This window comes from Abrus precatorius, unplaced genomic scaffold (genome assembly GCF_003935025.1).
Source record: "Abrus precatorius isolate BTA unplaced genomic scaffold, Abrus_2018 Scaffold10, whole genome shotgun sequence".
NCBI classification, from domain to species: Eukaryota; Viridiplantae; Streptophyta; class Magnoliopsida; order Fabales; family Fabaceae; genus Abrus; species Abrus precatorius.
In genome coordinates, this window is record NW_020874292.1 from 9273125 (window position 1) to 9293104 (window position 19980).

General features: G+C 30.4%; 1 protein-coding gene across 1 annotated transcript; it reads right to left on the reverse strand.

Annotated features, from left to right (window-relative positions):
• Nucleotides 1-13738: 13738 nt before the first annotated feature.
• LOC113849135 lies at nt 13739-15429 on the reverse strand. The gene is made up of 3 exons (XM_027478805.1): nt 15156-15429; nt 14176-15063; nt 13739-14062 (listed from the first exon to the last, which is right to left on the reverse strand). Exons 1-2 carry the CDS (start codon nt 15295-15297, stop codon nt 14603-14605), a joined length of 603 nt encoding a protein of 200 aa, XP_027334606.1. The 5' UTR covers nt 15298-15429; the 3' UTR covers nt 13739-14062; nt 14176-14602.
• Nucleotides 15430-19980: the final 4551 nt, after the last annotated feature.

The following is a 19980-nucleotide window of genomic DNA, read 5'->3' on the forward strand; positions in this document are numbered from 1 at the left end:
TAGCTGTTAAATTATCGTTGAATATCAAACTTGATTCACCGAACATTCATACAATCCAGCATTTGAAAGGTCAGGAATGCGTTGTTACATATTCTGAGGGTCGACAAAATTTAAAATAAAGTAACAATTATTATTTTTCATCAAGTACTTAGTTTAAACAGTATATGACAGATTTTCTTTAAATAAATTATTTTATTCGAGATTTTATGTAAAAAATAATAATAATCAATTTTAGTATGAGTTAACTTTACCATTCTATAAATAATTTAACTTAAATAGAATCACCTCTCATAGAAGATGATTGAAATTTAAACGAGAAAAGCTAAATCTTATCATTCATTCTTATCTTATTATTTATGTCGTACAATTAATTCAAATGCTTCCATAATTACAAGAAACTAAATTATGCACGTATGTATATAAAAAATGCGTCTAGTTCTATATTATAAAATTAAGTATTCATTTTTAAATGAAAAAATCTTTTAGAATTATCCTCTTCATTGAGTTATTGACTTTTCTTGCCTATCTTATTTTTTTTATTTCATATATTTTTATTTAATTAAGTTTTTGGTCTCCAAAAAAATTATAATTTTTTTTATTTGGTACCTTAATTTAATGTTTTTCTAAATAAATATTTCGTAAAATATTTTTTGGTACAAAATAATCTCTTTGGTTTATTTTTTTCATTTGATTCTTTTAAATATTATGGAATTTCATTTACTCTCTCATTTTCTAGGAATCAATTAAAAAATTCACGATATTTATGATAAGAAAATGAAAAATGTGATGGTTAGAGAGATCAAATAAAAACTTTATAATAATTAAGGAGACCAAATAAAAAAAATTACAAGTGAACTACTTGATAAAACAATATGAAGGACTTGTCCAAAAAAAATTGATAAAAAAAATTAAATGAAAAATAAAAAAAATTTACAACCAAAAATTTAATTAAGCTATTTTTTTCAAATATTATTACCTAACTTTAATGAATCTCAATTTAAACTTACATTAAAATTTTAAATTTAGCATTGAATCCATAAAATTATTGTTCAAAATATGTAGCCTCCCACCTTAAAAAGTAAAGAATTATCGTTATGAACCAAATAATTAACATTGCTCTTGAAGGATAGTTAAGTTAAAAATTAGCTTAATTGTATTTTTTTATTCTTCAATTTTAGTTTATTAATTTGTAATTGTGTAATTTTAGTTCTCGTATTTTTTAATTAAGTATTTTTTGTTAAATTGTCATCTAATTTTTAAATATGCAATGATTTTCTTCCTCCTCTTCCCTAATCGAATGCCATTGTTGATGGAGCTCATTCTCTTCCTCTCTCCTTAGCCAAATTCTGCCATTGTTTACAAAGTTCTTCTTCTCCCTTTCCTCCTAATTAGACTATACCATTATCGTTGGAACTCTTCTTCCTCCTTTCCTCTTGGTTAAAGTTCCATTATGAAGAGTTCTTTGTCATTGCCAAAATTCTCTATCTCTACCACCTCTCCACCACTCATTACATTCAAGAGATTCTTTGTTTTAGAGAACAAAAGGAACACAATGTTAATTATTCTCTTGTCATCATTGAAGGCCATTGCGAAGGGAGTTTTAGGGAGGAAATAACAAAAATACTAGCAATCTAAGCCAAACACAATTATGCAAATGTCGCTGAAGGTAAAACATTGTCTACAATGTCTTAAAAAATTAGATAGGGAAGACTTTCACGAGGAGAAGGAGAAGACAATTAAGGAGTTTATTGTCAACAAAGGTTTCCATGAATTTTTGAATGATGCGAGTGTTGAATTCATAGTTTGAGATTTGTAAATAAAATTTCCAGTTTGTGCCAACAAAGGATAATGAAATAGGGTGAAGGATTATAAGAGAGAACTTAAGCATTTAAATTCCTCTATTTTAAGTCTGTACATTTGTATAATTAACTTCTGGTAGTTTCTATTACTAGGCTAATTTCCCTTTATAAACATTACTCTCCTTTATATCACTTACCTTTTTTTATCATTCAATATTCTTTCACAATTCTCTCTATCTCTATCCTATCTCCCTCTTCCGCTGTTCCTCTAATACCTTTATAGTATCAGAAGCTCACGATCCACCAATGGCAGCCAAGACTCAATCCAATGTTATGCAATCGATGATTCCAGTTTCGATGAAGCTCGATGATGATAATTTCCTCATTTGAAAAATGCAAGCTACTAGCGCTTTGAAATCATTCAAATTACAGAAGTATGTTGATCATGCCAATCATGGATAGATATAATCAAAATACAAAAATGAGGATGACAAGGTTGAAGATAAATTCTGCAATGAATATTCTACTTGGGAGATACAAGATCAAATAGTCTTTATGTGGCTTCTTGCATCTATGAAATTTGGAAAGCGTTACATCTTTACTTTGAGATTCAAACTTGTGCATGCATTTCTCAACTCAAGATTTAGTTGAAAAGGATTAAGAAGACTGGTTCTTTGAATAACTATCTTCCTGTGAAAAAGAAGATTGTCAATACTCTTGCAACTATGAGTTCTTCCATTGATTCGAGTGAGCACATCCAAATCATTCTTGAACGTCTTCCAGTGAATATAATTCTTTGGTCACGTCCATAATCTCAAGAATGGACCCTTACTCTATTATTGAGATTGAAATGCTATTAACTACTTTGGAGGATAGACTTGAAAGACAACAACATAAGGAACAAAAAAATATCAATATGCAGGCCCATTATGCTTAATTTCAGAATAATTACAAAGGAAAGCATTAAGGTTTCTATAGAGGCAAAGGGAAAAACAATTTCAGAGGCAAAGCACAAGGTAAGTTTTAAGGTCATAAAGGTTTTAAAGGCAATACTCGTGGCACTAAGAAAAGCCACAGTAGATCTCAGTGTCAGGTTTGCAACAAACTTGGACACGTAGCTCTTAATTGCTATCACAGGTTGAATCCTAAGTATTAAGATACTTCTTCTCAACAAGCATCAAATTACAATGACTCAACCATTAAAGCAATGATGGTTGAGGCATTTCTGAATGATCAATCTAGCATGATAGAATTGATAACTATCCCAGAAACCTTCTATGATCCCTCTTGATACCCTGACATGGGTGCCACCAACCATATCACTGCTAGTTCATCAAATCTGATGACTAAGACTCCTTACATAGGTAATGCTAAACTCAAAATGTCCAATGGTGAGTCCTCTATCATCAAGAATATTGGTAATTCTATCTTTTTTCCATCTAAATCATTAAAACCTCTCTATCTCAATAAATTGTTGCATTTCCATCTATTTGCAAAAATTTACTAAGTGTATCTTAGTTTGCCTATGATAATAATTTGTTCTTTGAATTTTATCTTGAAACATGTTGTGTTAAATGTTAGGACACTAACCAACCTATTTTGCATGGACATATAAGGAAAGGGTTGTATGCTTTTAACAATATCTATGTTCAACCTAAAGATATTTCTAGTAATTTGTGAAATAATGTTTCTTTGCAAACAAATGTATGTAATAATTCAACAAGTTGTCATAAATCTCAATTGTATAGAACCTGGCGGTATGCTCGTTTCGATCATGCTAATTATAAGGTTATTTAAAATGTTCTCAATAAATGTATTATTTCTATTTCTAAAAACTCTACACTCTCTGTTTGTAAGGCATGTTGCTTTGGTAAATCTTATAAACAACTATTCTCTAGTTCTATAACACCTTAATTTATTTTTTAATAATTTTCAATAATACATTTTTGTATTAAAATAAGAATGATAAAATTCCATTTCGAATAGTTCCAAGATACAGGGTTTCAATAAAGTATTTCAAAATATAGGATGAGTTACAAGTTTGAATCAAGATAAATGCTACAGAACCTATTTAATACATCACAATTTTTAAAAATAATTTTCTAAGTCTTACAGTAGTGTCATCCATCCCATTTACTAAGTTTGGTGGTGATCGTCTTGGTCACTTGAAAAATAAATGTAAGCGTAAGTCCTCTACACTATTACAAACACGACATGAAAACTCACTTTGCACATTCAAACATTTTCTAATAGAATTAAATCATACATCTAAGTAAGTATTAATCGATTCATTCCAACAATGTACACAACATATTTATACATCAATCGTTCACATCAATTCATATACGGGTGCGCTCATTGCACCTTTAACCAATCTACACACATACATGTGGTCATTGCACATTAGTCATGCTCACTGTGATCATAGTTTTCCTGATTCCCTCAACCTCAGGGACTTTTTCAGTTTCACACCATGGATGGTCACCAGTTATCCCCCACCTCACGGATACAACGTATGCGATTACGGGCCTTTTAGCAAAGGTATTGGTCAGAAGTCGAGTCAAGAGAAGAGTGTGTGGCCTTTGGAATGGTGTCACCACCACTCCTTTTTTCCTAAGGTATTCCTATCACCCCATCTTCCACACCTCTAGTGTATTGTTGTAACCATTCATAGTTTCCAACAACTTCAAACACATCCACAATCAAAATCAACATGTCATCCACACACATTCACCCATATTCTTAATCGTGGCACGTATACTCACGTTTGACCATTTTCATCACACACACTATTCAACATCAACCACATTATATTTCTCACAAACTTTCCATCAAAATCTCACTACAATCAAATCATTTTTATCGAAACACACATCTTCTTATGTTCTAATCAATCACATTCTAATACATAACAATATAAACGAATTCTAAGCACAAAGAGATAAGGTAGAGTCTCCTTTACCTCAGAATGAAGACCCACAATGAAATCAACGTTAGAACATTTTCCTCTCATGGATTTATGTCCTAAATACATGGAATAATCCATGAGAAACTAAGGAGAACGAAGAAAGGGTGAAAATGAAAACCCTAGCTTAGAAAATGTACCTCCAAACATCCAAAACACAATCTCTACATTTAATCTATGGCACAAAGGCTTTGGAGGCAATTTAATTAACGAAATAAGGTGAGGGGTTAAGAGAATTGAATGAGAGATGAAAGAAAAGTGAAAATTATGTTTTTCTAAACCCTAAACCTCTCAAATTCCCTAAGAGTCACGATATTCTCGCTGCAGCGAGACATCTCTCACTATAGCAAAAATATCAGACAAATCTACACTTTATTTTCTGCATAATCTTGTTACAATGAGACTAAACCCAGAAAACACCCCCCTCTCTGTTGCCCTTTCACTACAGTGAGAACACAATAGAGACAGGTCAACTTACCTAGGACCTTCTCGCTACAACGAGAATATCCCTAGAGCACACATCAGTCTGTACTCTCAGGCATTTTTAATCTAACCATAAGTCAACATTTCCATATATACTCATATATATACATATCTATCTACATACATTCACATATATGCACAATCGCACCATCAAAATAATTCAGATATGTCATTCAAATAACAATACTCATACTTATATTAATAATCTAATATTATTACAAAATACAGGGCGTTACAAGTTCTACTTCTGTTTATAATACTCCTTTTTAGCTTATTTATTCTGACATATGGGCCCCAACCCCTATAACATCCTCTACAGAAAGCAAGTACTACATTCACTTTATCAATGTCTTTTCTAAGTTTACATGGATTTATTTTATTGCTAACAAATCACAGGCCTTACAGTACTTTATTTATTTTAAAATATATGATTGAGAACTAATTAGAAAGGATAATCAAATGTCTTCAAACATATCATAGTAAGGAATACTTTGCCTTATCTAAACTTTTCCAAGAAAATGGTATTATGCATAGAATCAGTTGTTCTTATACTCATTAGTAGAATGACTCAACTGAAAGGAAGCATTGACACATTGCTAAAATGGGGTTGTCCTTACTAGCTTAAGCTTCTATGCCTTTAAAATTTTGGGGTGAGGCCTTTCAATCTGTTGTTTACATCATTAATAGGCTCTCTATACTTATTTTAGATTTTAAATCTCCTCTAGAAATTTTGTTTAACAAGAGACTTGAGTACATTAATTTGAAGGTCTTTAGTTGTACATTTTCTTACCTAAGATCTTATTATAATAAACATAAATTAAATTTTAGATCAGAAGAATGTGTTTCTCATAGGCTAAAAGCCATCTTACAAAGGATACATATGTTTTTCATCAATTGGACTGCTTCAATTATTCTTGAACCACAACTTCAAGTACCACCTCCTAATACCAACATTACTCACCCTATGCAAACTAGAGCCAAATTTGGAATATATAAACCAAAATCCTTTTTGTAACAACCAAAAATACCACCTTTAACCACTTTTATGAACCCAAATCTGGCAAAGAAGCTCTCACTATACCTCATTGGAAGAAGGCCGTGGAAGATGAGTATGTTGCATTAACACATTGAGTCTTACAACTTTACTTGTAGGAAGACATTAGATTAGATGAAGGTGGGTTTTTAAGGTAAAAACTAACTCAAATGGTTCTTTAAATAAGTACAAAGCTAGGCTTATAGGCCAAGACTTTCATTGAAGGGATGGTTTTGATTTCTCAGAGGCCTTTAATCCTATTGTGAAGCCTAATACTATAAAAAATGTCCTATCTATTGCAATTTCAAGAGGCTGGAATGTAAGAAAAATTGACATAGCAAATGCCTTTTTGAATTGAGATTTACATGAAGATATATATCCCAACCTCTAGGGTTTATTCAAGACAACTCTACACTTGTTTGTAAATTACCAAAGCCATTTTATAGGTGAAAATAGGCTCCTAGTGTAACACTCTGAATTTGGTAATAATAAATTAATCGTTAAAGTGAGTATGTATATATAAATATATGTGAGTGTTGACTTGGTTTGACTGAGAATGGTCAAGAATATAGGATGAGGGTAAATTGCAAGACAGTCTCGTTGTAGCGAAAGGAGTTTTAGACTGTCGTCTTCTTGTTGTAGCGAGAGAGCGACAATGAATGATGCATTTCTAGGTGTAATCTCGCTATAGCGAGAAAGTCTCGCCGTAGTGAGATTATACAGAAATCAGGGTCCAGTTTTTTCTGAGATTTTTGCTGTTGTGACAAGAGGCATTGCCTGCAGCAAGAGTGTCTCACTATAGCGAGTGTGTCACGATTAGAGGGTTATTTGAAGAGTTTAGGGTTTGAGAAATTCATTCTCATCCTTTCCTTTTGAATCATTTTGATTCTCTCTATTCCCAACTTGTTCTTACCGATTAAATTACCTCCAAAATCGTTTGGAAGCTAGATTAAAGGTTGAAATCGAGTTTGGGACGCTTAGAGGTGAGTTTATGAGTTAGAGTTTTCGATTTCTTGTCCTTCTTTCTTGTGTATTCGGTTTCTTATGGAGGATTTCCATATTTTATGGATGAAAATTCGTGTGGGGAGCTATTCTATCATAAATTCATGAAGAGTCTTCATTCCAAGGTAAGGAGAGTTAATATCAAACCTTAACCTCTCTTGGGTAGCTTAAAATGGGAAGCCCTTAACTATTTTGATAACTATCTAAATGTAATATTGTAATAGTGGACTTGTTATTAATAAAGGATAATGTCAAATCTTAGGATAGATGACCCTATTACTATTATTGAGAAAATGTGGGTGATGGATTGTTCGATTGGGCTGAGTCCAGAGTGTCTGACCTTCGGCATATTATATTGATTGTGTGATGTGTGAAGTGATTGGTGATTTCTATGATTGGATGAATGTTGTTGATGATTGAGGTATGTTGAGATTAATTGATGACAACTTGTGAAGAATGATAAATTTTTGCTGTTTGATAATTGAGGTATATCAAATGAGTGAAACCATATTATTGATACAAGTGTTTGACTATTCTTAAATAAAGAAAAGGTTTTTTGTGTAATGTGATTATAATGCCACAGTGAACGTGGCTAAGTGCAGTGAGCGCACATGTGAGTTAATTGAATGAAATGCTGAAAAAAGTGATTATAATACAAGAGTCGGAATAGATGAATAGATGTGATTGCAATACAGGTATTGTGGTACAACCCAAAGGGTGTACTCATAATATATGTATTGTAATACATCAAGTTATGTGGTCAAGACTCACGTATTATAATATGTTGCCCTATAAAAAGGGTGTGGAAAAGAATGAGAAATGTTGGTGGTGAGTTTAGATAGCTACAGCGATACACTGGGATATAGAGTCCGGAGAAGATTTGAAAAATCTTAGAAAAATGAGGGTGGTGAATGCTAACTATGAATAAGTGCATAATGATTTGCTAAAAGTGAAAGCATTCACAGGCCACACACTCATTTTCTAACGAGACTCCTGACTATACCTTTGCTAAAAAGGGCCGGTGGAGCATACGTGTATCCGTATTGCTGCGGCTAACCAGCAACTATCTAAGCTGTGAAGTCCTCAAGAGATCCCAAGGGCATTGAATACGAAAGTGAAATAAATGTGAAAGCGTGGTTATATGAAATACTATAGAAATTGTATGATCATAATATATGCATTGAAACATATCAATTGATGTTGTTATGATATATGTGTTGTAATACATCGACAGATGTAATTAGGACACATGTATTGTGACATATCGATTGATGTGATATAATACATGTATCATGACGTGCATATTAGTAGAAAGATGCTTGTTATGAAGGTGGTAAACATGATTGATTGCTTGTTTGGTGTGTACTCCTTTGTGATTGCAACTTGGGTAATTTGAGTGTTATTGCTAATTAAAATTCCTGTTAAGTAATATTTCTAGTATTGCATATACAAGTAATTATTTTGCTTATATTAACAAGAGATTTAGTAGAACGAGAGATACACACCCTTACTAAAAATTTTCAGGTAATGAAAGTGAACAAAATAAAGATATCTGGTTCGTCCTGGGATCATAATCCAAGGGTATTGGAAGGAAGATTGTTCTGTAGGGACTAGGACCATTTGATAAAATGTATTACTTTATTCAATTTGTATCTTGTGATGACTAAATTTTATAAATGATTTTAAACGTCAGATTTTAGAATTTATGATACTTGGGCCAATTTCGTTGGAATGAATACTTTGAAAATATTCTCAGTGAAAATCCTAAATTTATATGTATTTGAAATGAACTAAATGCTTTGTTAAAAGTAGAGTTAAGCTTTATTCAATTACCCCAAAGTTTTAAAGTTTTACCCTTGGAAGTTTTGACTCTAATTGGAATGCTCTTAAACTTTCATAAGAGGAAAATACAAATTTTGCCTTTATCTTACTATTAAGTTTATGAATAGAAATAAATTCATTTTCCATTTGCCTAAAAAATTTATTTATTTGAATGAAGAAAATGAGGATGTTACACCTAGAGCATGATTTGAAAAGTTGTATCAGTACCTAAACTTGAGTTTTTTATCAACTAAGAGTGATTCCTCTTTATTTTTCAGATTTCACAAGGATCATATAACCTATATTCTAGTGCATGTAGATGATCTTATCAGTTGTGGGTCATCTACCTATTCTATTGAAAGTCTTATTCCGCATCTCCAATCATAATTTCCTATCAAAAACCTTGGATATCCTAATTACTTCCTTAGCATTCAAGTTAATCCTCAAAATGATGACTCACTCATTCTGTCTCAGACAAAATATATCATTGATCTTCTAAAGAAAGTCAATATGCTAAATGCCAAAAGTGTCAAACCACCTATGTATGCTGATTTGTGGCTGAGTACTATAGAAGGCACTAAAGTTGAAAATCTTACATTGTACAAATTTATTTTCGACAACCTCCAGTACATTATAATTACAAGACCCAAGATTACTTATTATGTAAATAAAGTATGCCAATTTATGCAAACCCCTAGAGAGCCTCATTCGCAAGTAGTAAAATGAAATCTTTGATATCTATGTGGTACTTCAACCTATGGAATTACTTTGACAAAATCACCATAATTTTAAGTCACTACATTTTATGATGCAGATTAGGGTAGAGGCATATGACAAAGAAGTCAACCACAGGTTATTGTGTTTTTCATAGCACTAATCCTATATCTTGGTCTTCAAGAAAGCAACATGCTATCTCTCGAAGCAGTACAGAAGCAAAATATAGAAGTCTTGCTGTTGTAACTGCAGAGTTAACTTGGTTAATGAATTTGTTGCATGAATAGTGAATTCCATTGTAGATCAAGCCTCTTATCTATTGTGATAACTTGGGTATTTTAAGTCTGTACAGTTGTATAACTAACTTCTGTTAGTTTTTGTTACTAAGCTAATTTCCCTTTATATACATTCCTCTCCTTTGTATCACATACCTTTTTTATCATTCAATATACTCAATATTCTTTCACGATTCTCTCCATCTCTATCCTATCTCCATCTTCTATTTTTCTTTTATCCCTTTAAGGACGATGAGGTGCAATGTAGAACGGTGTGACACAAAAGATGTCAAAGATTCAGTAAATATAGCAGTGGTTGTTGACAGTGATAGAGAGAGAAGTAGAGGAGTTTAGTTAAAGGAAAGGAGGAAGAAAAGCTTTGTCCATAATGATGGAGTTCAAGTAAGGGGAGAGGAGGAGGAAAAGTTTTGTATCAACAATTGTTGCAGATTTGGGCTAAGGGAAGGAAGGAAGAAGATAATTTGTATAGTTGTCTTTGAAAATTGGATGACAACTTAACAAAATGACGAAATTTGCTTAATTATAAAATAGGGGAACTAAAATTGTATAATTAAAAATTAGGAGACTAATATTGAATAAATATGAAAATTGGGAGACCAAAAATGTAATTAAACATTAAAATTAGGAGAACTCCCCCTCCCCGTCCCTTTTTTGTGCTTACAAACATGGTGCTTGTTTTTGTGCTCTCATATTTAAAGAAGTATCTCATATGCTCCACCACATGTATTAATATTATTGGTTTAATTAATTAAAATTTGCTTAATTATAAAATAGGGAAAAAAATTGCATGATTAAAAATTAGGAGACCAAAAATGTAATTAAACCTTAAAATTGGGAGAACTCCCCCTCCCCCTTTTTTTTGTGCTTACAAACACAGTGCTTATTTTTGTACTCTCATATTTAAAGAGACATCTCATATGCTTCTCCACATGTATTAATATTATTGGTTTAATTAATTAAAATTTTATTTTTATTATAAATAAGTCCTTAAAAAAATTTATGTTCCCAAAACCATTCTTTAACCATCCTTGCCCACTCTCATCAAGTGTTATGCCACAAAAACGTTGACCCAATGTTTTTTAAATCAAGACAAGATTAACGAGTATACAAGAACATGAAGCATTGAAAAAAGACAGTCAAGAACATGCAATGATGAACTTTCTCTGTTATGCTCCCAAAGAGTTTTCATTCTTTCATTAGGTTCCTCTCCTTGCCACAATGATTAACTAAATTTATGTCTTTCCACTGCCATTTCACTACTAAAGAACCATGAGGGGAAAAAAATAAAGGGTCCAATTCAATCCCACAAATTGTGATCCGTTAATGTGTAGCATTGAAAAAAAAATAGAGTTTGAAATCTTCTTTTAGATTTAAAAAGAAGAAGTTACAAGATAATAATAACTTTTAAATTTAAAATCAAAGGACCATTTAGCAATACTAATAAAAAAGATATTTTAAGAATTAACAAATATAATTACAAAAACAAATAAAATCTTATAAATAAAATGATAGAATAATAATTTATTATAAAACAAATAAGTTGCTCAAGTTTTGTTAAAATCACCTTATTTAAAATATGATGTACATTTAATTTATCATTCTCACGTGTCAAACAATTTTTATTCTACTTTTATACACAATGTTAATTATTATCAAACACTGTAACGTGAGAAAGTCAATCTTTTATTTTAAATTTTTTTATTATTTAAACTTTTTATATCTTTAATATGAAATTTTAATTCATGTGTCGTTAAAAAATTTGACTCTATCAGGATTCTGCTTCTTCAAAGTAAAAAAAAAATTAGAAATAAAAGAGTTTAATTTAAAGATAAATCTTTAATGGATAAATATAACCTTGCCATAAAACCTTGCTTGAGTTTGTGGTCTTTATTTTACTTTACATAAAAACAAGCATTATCTTAATTTAAAATTTTAATAGAACAAAAATAATTTATTTTTTTATAGACAAAACATATATTATTAGAGAGAATTTAAAGGAAACTCAAAACTCATATACAAAAAAAAAAAAAAAAAACTAATACTTACTCAAAAAAATAAAAAGCAAAAATATATTTATATAAAGTTAAGACAGATACAATTTTGTGGATTTAGATATCAATGAGCTAACAGAATAACTTATCCCTTACTAATAAATGATAGTCATTTCAAGGACCTCAACATAATAGAATTTAAGACTTCTCTCTCGTCCAAAACACTATTGAAAAATATTATTCCATTTCTATATAACTACAGAGATCACATTGTACTTAACTAAATAATTAATAAACATATTCTTTTTCTTTTACTAAAACTAACACCAACTTAAAAAAGTAAGTGAGTCGATAAATTTGAAGGCAAAACTAATAAAAATTCAAGCCAATGTGCAGTGCATTCTAGAAAATGACTTAACAATATTATAAACTAAAAGGAATTCAATTTCAGCCAAATTTGATTCCATTCGTGTTGTGTTCCAGAAAACATGTCATTATTGTCTAAGAGAATTATCAACACTTTTGAGAGAACACGCATTTGCAAATTTTAACATCAAGCAATTGGAGTTTCTTAGAAGATACGTTCTTTCTTTCGTCCTAAAGACTTGATATTCCATGTTTTTTTGGAGTGTTCCCTTCCACACAAAGAATATCCCCAACTTCAAAGCAACAGCCGTAAGATTAACTTATCATGTTCATTCCACTTGACCTAAGTTTGCATTCATAACTAAACTATTTCTTTTTGTTATATCCTTTATCAGAAGTTTTTTTTTATTTTCGTATCAATCAAGACTGCTATGTCTAACTATTTGTAATTTAATATTTTTTACACAATAAAAAATTAATGAATAATAGTTTTTTAAAAATTATAATATTATCAATGTATTAAATCATTTGATTTTTAATAAACATTTACTTTACATAACTTTTTATTGTATATCTTTAAATATATTATTAGAAAAATCATTTAGTATTTCTATTGAATTAGTCATAAGCCAAATTTAATAATATTCATTATCACCTTAACAGTTTTAATATAACATTATGTATAATTCTGTAGCCAGAATCCATTCGGTTTCAAACTTAAATTAATACTACACTAGAAAAATGTAGAAGCACCTTATAATTTTAGTTATATATATATATATATGGTCATGAAAAATAATGATATATACAGTTAATTTGATTACCTCTGCCAAATTTCTCTGAGCCCAAATTCAATATTCACGACCCTCGTGGATTATTGGGCCAGGATTGATTTTATTTTGTTCTCCATGTGTGTTTCCCCCTTTTTTATGGTTAAATTGGGATCTTCTCTTCCATTCCAGTGGTGGGGTTGATTCTTTCTTCCAAACATCTGTGTATTTTTCAAGTATTCCTCGACTCTATCCAACAAGATAAAGGTAAGCTGTTGAACCGACCAGAAGGCAGAAGCCACCAAAAATATGCCTCAATAATGTCATTGTCAACTAAACAACTTGCCGACTACTCCACCCGCGGTTCTCTGTTTCGGTCCTTAATTTCATTATTACATTTATTTTTAATACTCTTCATTATTGAATTTTTCTTTTAAGGAGAATTATTTGAAAATTATATATTTTTTATTTAATTTTAAGTATAGTTATATTGTCTCCCTTCTGAGCTGGTCTCCACATTCAATCATTCATGCCACGTGTCTTCCATAATATATTCAATTTCCTTAATCCACTTAACCTGTAGCCCAATATCACGAAGGTTCAGACGTTTTGTCCTCTTCCCCGAGTCCCACAAGCCACACATTACTATAAAATGGGATCCGGTTTCCTGCACTGTCATAAATGATTTATCTTTATCTTTTTTATATTTTTAATTTTTTAATTTAAAAAAAAAATGATAAGAGGGTTTTTTTCTTCTCTCTGGCTTCAGAGAATCCCTACTCCACCAATTCCAAAATAATGTCTCGGTCCCCTTTTATTGACCTGCAAATTGAAAAAAATAATAGACCACCAATTTATACAAAAAGATTAGTACGATAATAATGAAAATCAATTATAATAATTTCATTAAAAAAATTTAAGGAAAACATACGTACCAACCCAATAATCATATAATCAAGTGACGAACGCAAGTCCACAGTTAACACAAGAAACGACGTCTGACTTGAGTTAACGGAATCAAACCCACCAAAAGCGGCACGCATAGGACACGTCACGGAAATTATGTCGACATCTCGTACGACGGTTAACGGAACCCTAACTGTTAAAAAAGAGAGTCCCAGGCAAAGGCAACCACCATGTCCAACAAGAAAATCAGGCTCAATTCAAAATTAGAACCTCAACTCAACCACATCTAAAATTCATCAAAATTAAAGAACCATCGTATTTCATAATCCACTTATCTCTCTACTTTTTATTTTTTTTTTGTGTCCTTTCATATTTTTCGTCATCATATACTGAATCGGCTTCGTATTCGCGTTTTTTTGTTCCTTATATTTACTGTGTATATTTTATTTGTTCTCCTCAGTGACAGTAATTATTGCAGTGAGGTCCATAATACAGGAACCTAGGGCTTCCGTCGAACTGGCCTGTGTAGCAACAAGTTTTCGCCGAGCCGTTACGGACGCCGATCGGACATGCAATTGTTGCCGGCGGCGTTCTATTGCGACGGACGAGGCGATACGCCGCGGCGTACGGCAATGATTCAGCTGAAGTGTGAGGCGATCTGGACGGAGAGTGACTGGCGCTGGACGAAGACGACGATGTAGCAGAAGAAATTTTGTTAAGAGACTTCGGCGGCGAAAGAACGGCTCTGATCTTCAACGGATGAGCCAATTTCAATGAGGCACGATCGTATTCCTCGATTATGTTCGCCAAATCTTCGTCGTTGGTGACGGAGATCAAGGTCTCCAAGTCTCCCTTGGGCAATTGACACCTCAATGTCACAGACGAACCACACAACTCTCCAAGCTTCACCATCAATTCTGCACAACAACGCAACAAATCGATTAACGAACAAAACATAGGAAGATAAAAACAAATAAAAATATACGGAAACAAAGGCTAAGGAAAAAACCTGAAAACGAAATGGAACGATCGACGGTGAGAACTCTTGTGTGGCCGCCGACGTAGCGGAGTTCGCCGTCGGTGGCACGGGGAAGGATCTTGCCGCCGTAGCTACAGAGGAGCTTTATAGTATGACACGGTTTGGATTCCATGACTCGTTCCCGCTACTCAGTGAGTTGAGTGAGTTGTGTGGAAATAAAAGAAGGTTTAGAAGATTCTAGAAAGGGAGAACAGAAGAGATAGGAAGGAACTCGGGCTCCTCCGGCGTTAGAGGGTTAGGGCTTGAAAACTCTGGGCTGTGATTTTGAGGTGTATTTATAGGCGGAATTCGGAGACCAGTACCACGCGTTAACACTATCTTTTTCCTAATGACGTAATAATAAGGTTGTTGACAGTAGTTAACAAGTATTTAATTTTCAGATTTAGTTAACTTCGGTACTTAAATTGAGTTTAAGAATATAAAATTATTAAATTTTATTAAAAATTTATTTATTATATTAAAATTTATAATTTTTAGATGTCTAATTTACTCATAAGTATTAAAATTAACATTTTTTTATCTTTGGTTGGTTAAATTTTTTTAAGTTATCTCACTACAAAGAGACAAATAGCAGTTAATAAGTATTTAATTTAATATATTTTTAATAAGGTCATATTTTGAGTAGGTATTTTTTATGCTTATTTACTTAATTAATATCTTAAAAATGTTGGTCAATTAATAGTACTGGTGAAATAAAAATAAAAGTGGGAACCAAGTTGGTGTGTTTGTTAAGTGCATAACAAGCAATGACGGTCAATTCGGACTATTCCCATAAATGCGGATATTCTTTTCTTTTTGCTTTAGTTGAAGGAAAGCCAAAGCCAAAGTTCAGATTAAAAATAAAATATTTATAATAATAATAAAAAAATAAAAAAAATAAAAAGGAAAGGAAGTGATTATTTAGGTCTGGAAAGGAATTAAAAGGTAGGAGCGTGGCTGCGCGAGTACCCAATGAAGTTGGGATGTGTGGCCCATTGTGGTGTAGTGATAAGCCCCGCTTCGTGGCCCACGCGATTCCAAAATTTGGAGTCACAATGGGGTCAAGATCGGGTAGACCATTATTTTAATCGTTTCCATATTTGTATTTTAAGAAGTTATTTATAGATTAGGTAAGGCGTAAATCAGTTAAGTATTTAGAGTTCAAGATTGATTGGTGAAATTGAAAAAATGTTTAAATTTTATTTAAATTATTTAATTTGAGTTTGATTTGATTAATAATTTTAAAATTCAAATTTGATTCGTTAATTGCTTATAGTTTTTTTATATTTTTTGAAAAAAAATTTATTAATTTTTTAGTTAATAAATATTTTTATGTTAAAAATTAAAATAAAATAGTAATAAAATGTATTTTATTTATATAAAGATGACTTTTTGGTTAAAAATAAAAATTTATAAAAATAGCTTTTTTTTTTCAAAAAAGTATGCTCACTTGTTTAAAATATAAATGTTGAACATTAAAATTAGACAAATACTACACAAAATCATAATAATAAAAAATATAAATTTTAGTAAATATAATAAATAAAATCATATGTAGAGTTTATTATTTTATTTATTTATTTATTTCTCAAAAGTTATACAATTGCAAATATTATATTTTATGATTTTTTTAGTTAATTATAATAATTTATTTTAACATTAAATTATTTTTTATTCTTCTCATACTATTACATTATTAAACATATAAAATGTGTATACTTTTTAACATATATATTTTTTAAAACATAATATATATAAATTATACTTTTATTCTTTTATTGAGTTATACATCATTGATCTAATTTTTATTAACGTGTTATATTTGATTAATTTTATAAATAAAATTTATTAATTTTTATGTCTTTTTATCTTTATATTATATTATAATATTTCATGTTTATAAAATTTTAATGTTTAATTATTAAATTAGATATATATATATATATATATATATATAATGTTTCATTTTCTAATCTCCCAACAAATTTTATTACATTCTTCTTCACTATTTATTGATAAATTTATCATATTCATTAATTAAATTTCAAAATAATGACAACAAAATTTATAAACAATAATATATATATATATAGATATATGAAAAATAGGTTTAGGATAAATTTAAGGAGATGGTTCAACTATAAAATTTTGTATTGATATATGGATCTCTAACCATGATTCTCTTTTTAATTATTCATCTTCCCTGTATCTGAATCTGATTTAGACAAATTTGTGACCCTTTTTAATGTTAAAACTTCTCTTCCTATTCAATTGTGTAACTTAATTAATAATATGAATTTTCTTTCTACTTCTAGAGATTAGGATCTATTTTTTTTGGAACTTAACTAATAATAAAAAAATTTCTATAAAATTTGCTTATTTTCTCTTATCTGAGGCTCTCTTGGAACCTGCACCTTTCACTTATTCTTTTAAGTTGATTTGGAAATGGAAAGCTCCTTAAAATCAATATGTTTTTATGGAAAATTGACCATAGTAGGCTACTGACTAATTTAGAAAGATTTGATAGGGGGATGACAACCTTTCCTACCTGCCCTCACTACGTCAGAAATAAGCTTTTGGAACACTAACTTAGATAGCAGTTAGTAGAAATTGTTTTGTAATAATACATTTAGAGAGATATTAGTATTGAATCGTTCTCAGATTTATACTTCTAAATAAAGAACAACTCTCTAAAATTACTCTTAAAGAGCGGTTAATAGAGAATCGCTCTCCAAAGTCTTTAACTTTTATAAATGAAGCACACTCAACTCATGAATCTCTTCATCTTGCTAACAAAGTTAGTCTATTTTACTTCTGTAAGTTTTGTAAGTTGCTAACAAAGTCTTTACCTTTTTTACAGTTCTCTCCATTCTTTTTTTTTATTATCAGTGAATCATTCATTCTCTCTTTCCTTTTTTTTTTTTATTAACGCATCCTACTAATTTATTTTTCTTTTCTCTGCTTACTTGTGTTTGGTTCATGTAGTTGTGGGACCACTCTCCAATCTTAACACCTATACTTTGGAGAACGGTTTCATATGGAACGGCTCTCCAATCTTAACATTTGAGAGCAGTTGTTTAATCGCTCTCTTAAATATAACACATTAGATAGCACGAGATTTTAGAGTAATTCTAAATACTATCTAATTTAAAATAAAACTGCTCTCATATCTCTTTCTGGTGTAATGCCTAGGTGTGGGGAGGATACTAAATTTATTATTCATGTCTTTCGTGATTGTTTCTATGTTAGACAAGTGTGGAAGCATTTTATTTTTTGTAATAACTGATATATGTTCTTTAGCAGTAGTATTTATAATTGGATTATAGCAACCTTTTCAAACATTATCCTAGTAAATTTTCTGAGTGGAATAGTTTGTTTGGTTTTGTGATTTGGTACTTATGGAGAGATAAAAATACTTTTATTTTCCATCTTTCCTAATTAGTTGGTTCAAAAAATGATATGGGATTTTGATTACTTTAATTGCTTTTATAGGAAGAATACTAAACTTGTTTCTGGTTTTGTTGATCAACATATTTAGATAAAATGGGTTTCTCCTAGCTATGGACATTTTGAACTCAATGTGGATGGCTCAATCCCCTATGATAAGAGATCTGCTAGATATAGTGGCCTCATAAGAGATTACAAGGGGAACTTCATTGCTAGATTCTACGAAAGCATTCCTCCTTGTGTTCCTCTGGTTGCTGAGTAATGGACATTTTTTTTGGAAAATCAAGCTAGTCATCCATAAGCAATTTTAATATATTTGGATTGAAGGGGACTCCAAGTAAGTTCTATCTCTTGTCTTAAATATTCAATTGTGTTTCAACTCCTTGGCTTCCCTTCTTTCTGACATTAGATCTTTACTTAAACATATTAAATTTGTTAGATTTAACTATACTTATAAAGAAGTCAATCAATATGATGAGTGACTTGTTAAGTTTGGGACTGAAAGTTAAGCTCCCTATATTTGTTTAGATAGTTCTCTCTTTCTTTACTTTTATTTGGACTATTAACTGCTAGTTGTGTTTCTTGATTGAGCTTTTAGCCTCTCCTATATATATATATGAAAAATAAAATCATAAATATAAAAATGGGTTGAAAAATAGTTTTATATATGTTTATTTTAAAATAAAATAAATATTTTATTTTCTAAACTGTCAATGAGTTTTATTATATTCTCCCTCACCATATTTATTGATAAATTTATCGTATTCATCAATTAAATTTCAAAATAATGATAACAAAAAAAATTTATAAACAATAATATATATAAAAAATAAAATCGTAAATATGAAAGTGGATTGAAAAATAGTTATTGTAATATCACATTTTAAAATAAATTTTGTATATAAAGTGTTTTTATTTACAGTTGGGCTTTTTAACTCAAAAATTATGAGGTGCTGCTTCATTGCGGGTGAAAAAAATATTAAGTGCGTCACTCACAAACCAGAAGATTATGTGAATTTTTATTGCTTAAGTTGGTTCAGTTTAGGTTTATTTTGACTTGACATAAAACCAAGTGACGCCAATCACGCTTCAATTTCTTTTCTTTTAAATTTTAATTTGAACATGCCAGCATCTTCCCTTTTTTCACTTTCTTGTGGATTTGAAAAGCCAATCACCATTTAATTTGTTTTTTATGTTTGATGAAAGAAAATAATTTAACAGGACTAGAAGACTTATAAACTATTTTTTACAGCAAAACTTTGAAAAATCATCATAACTATATCAATCTCTAATGGTCTGAATAAAAAAAATACTTTTTTAATTATATGATCTGAATTTAATAAAAAAGTATTTACTTATATATGGTTTA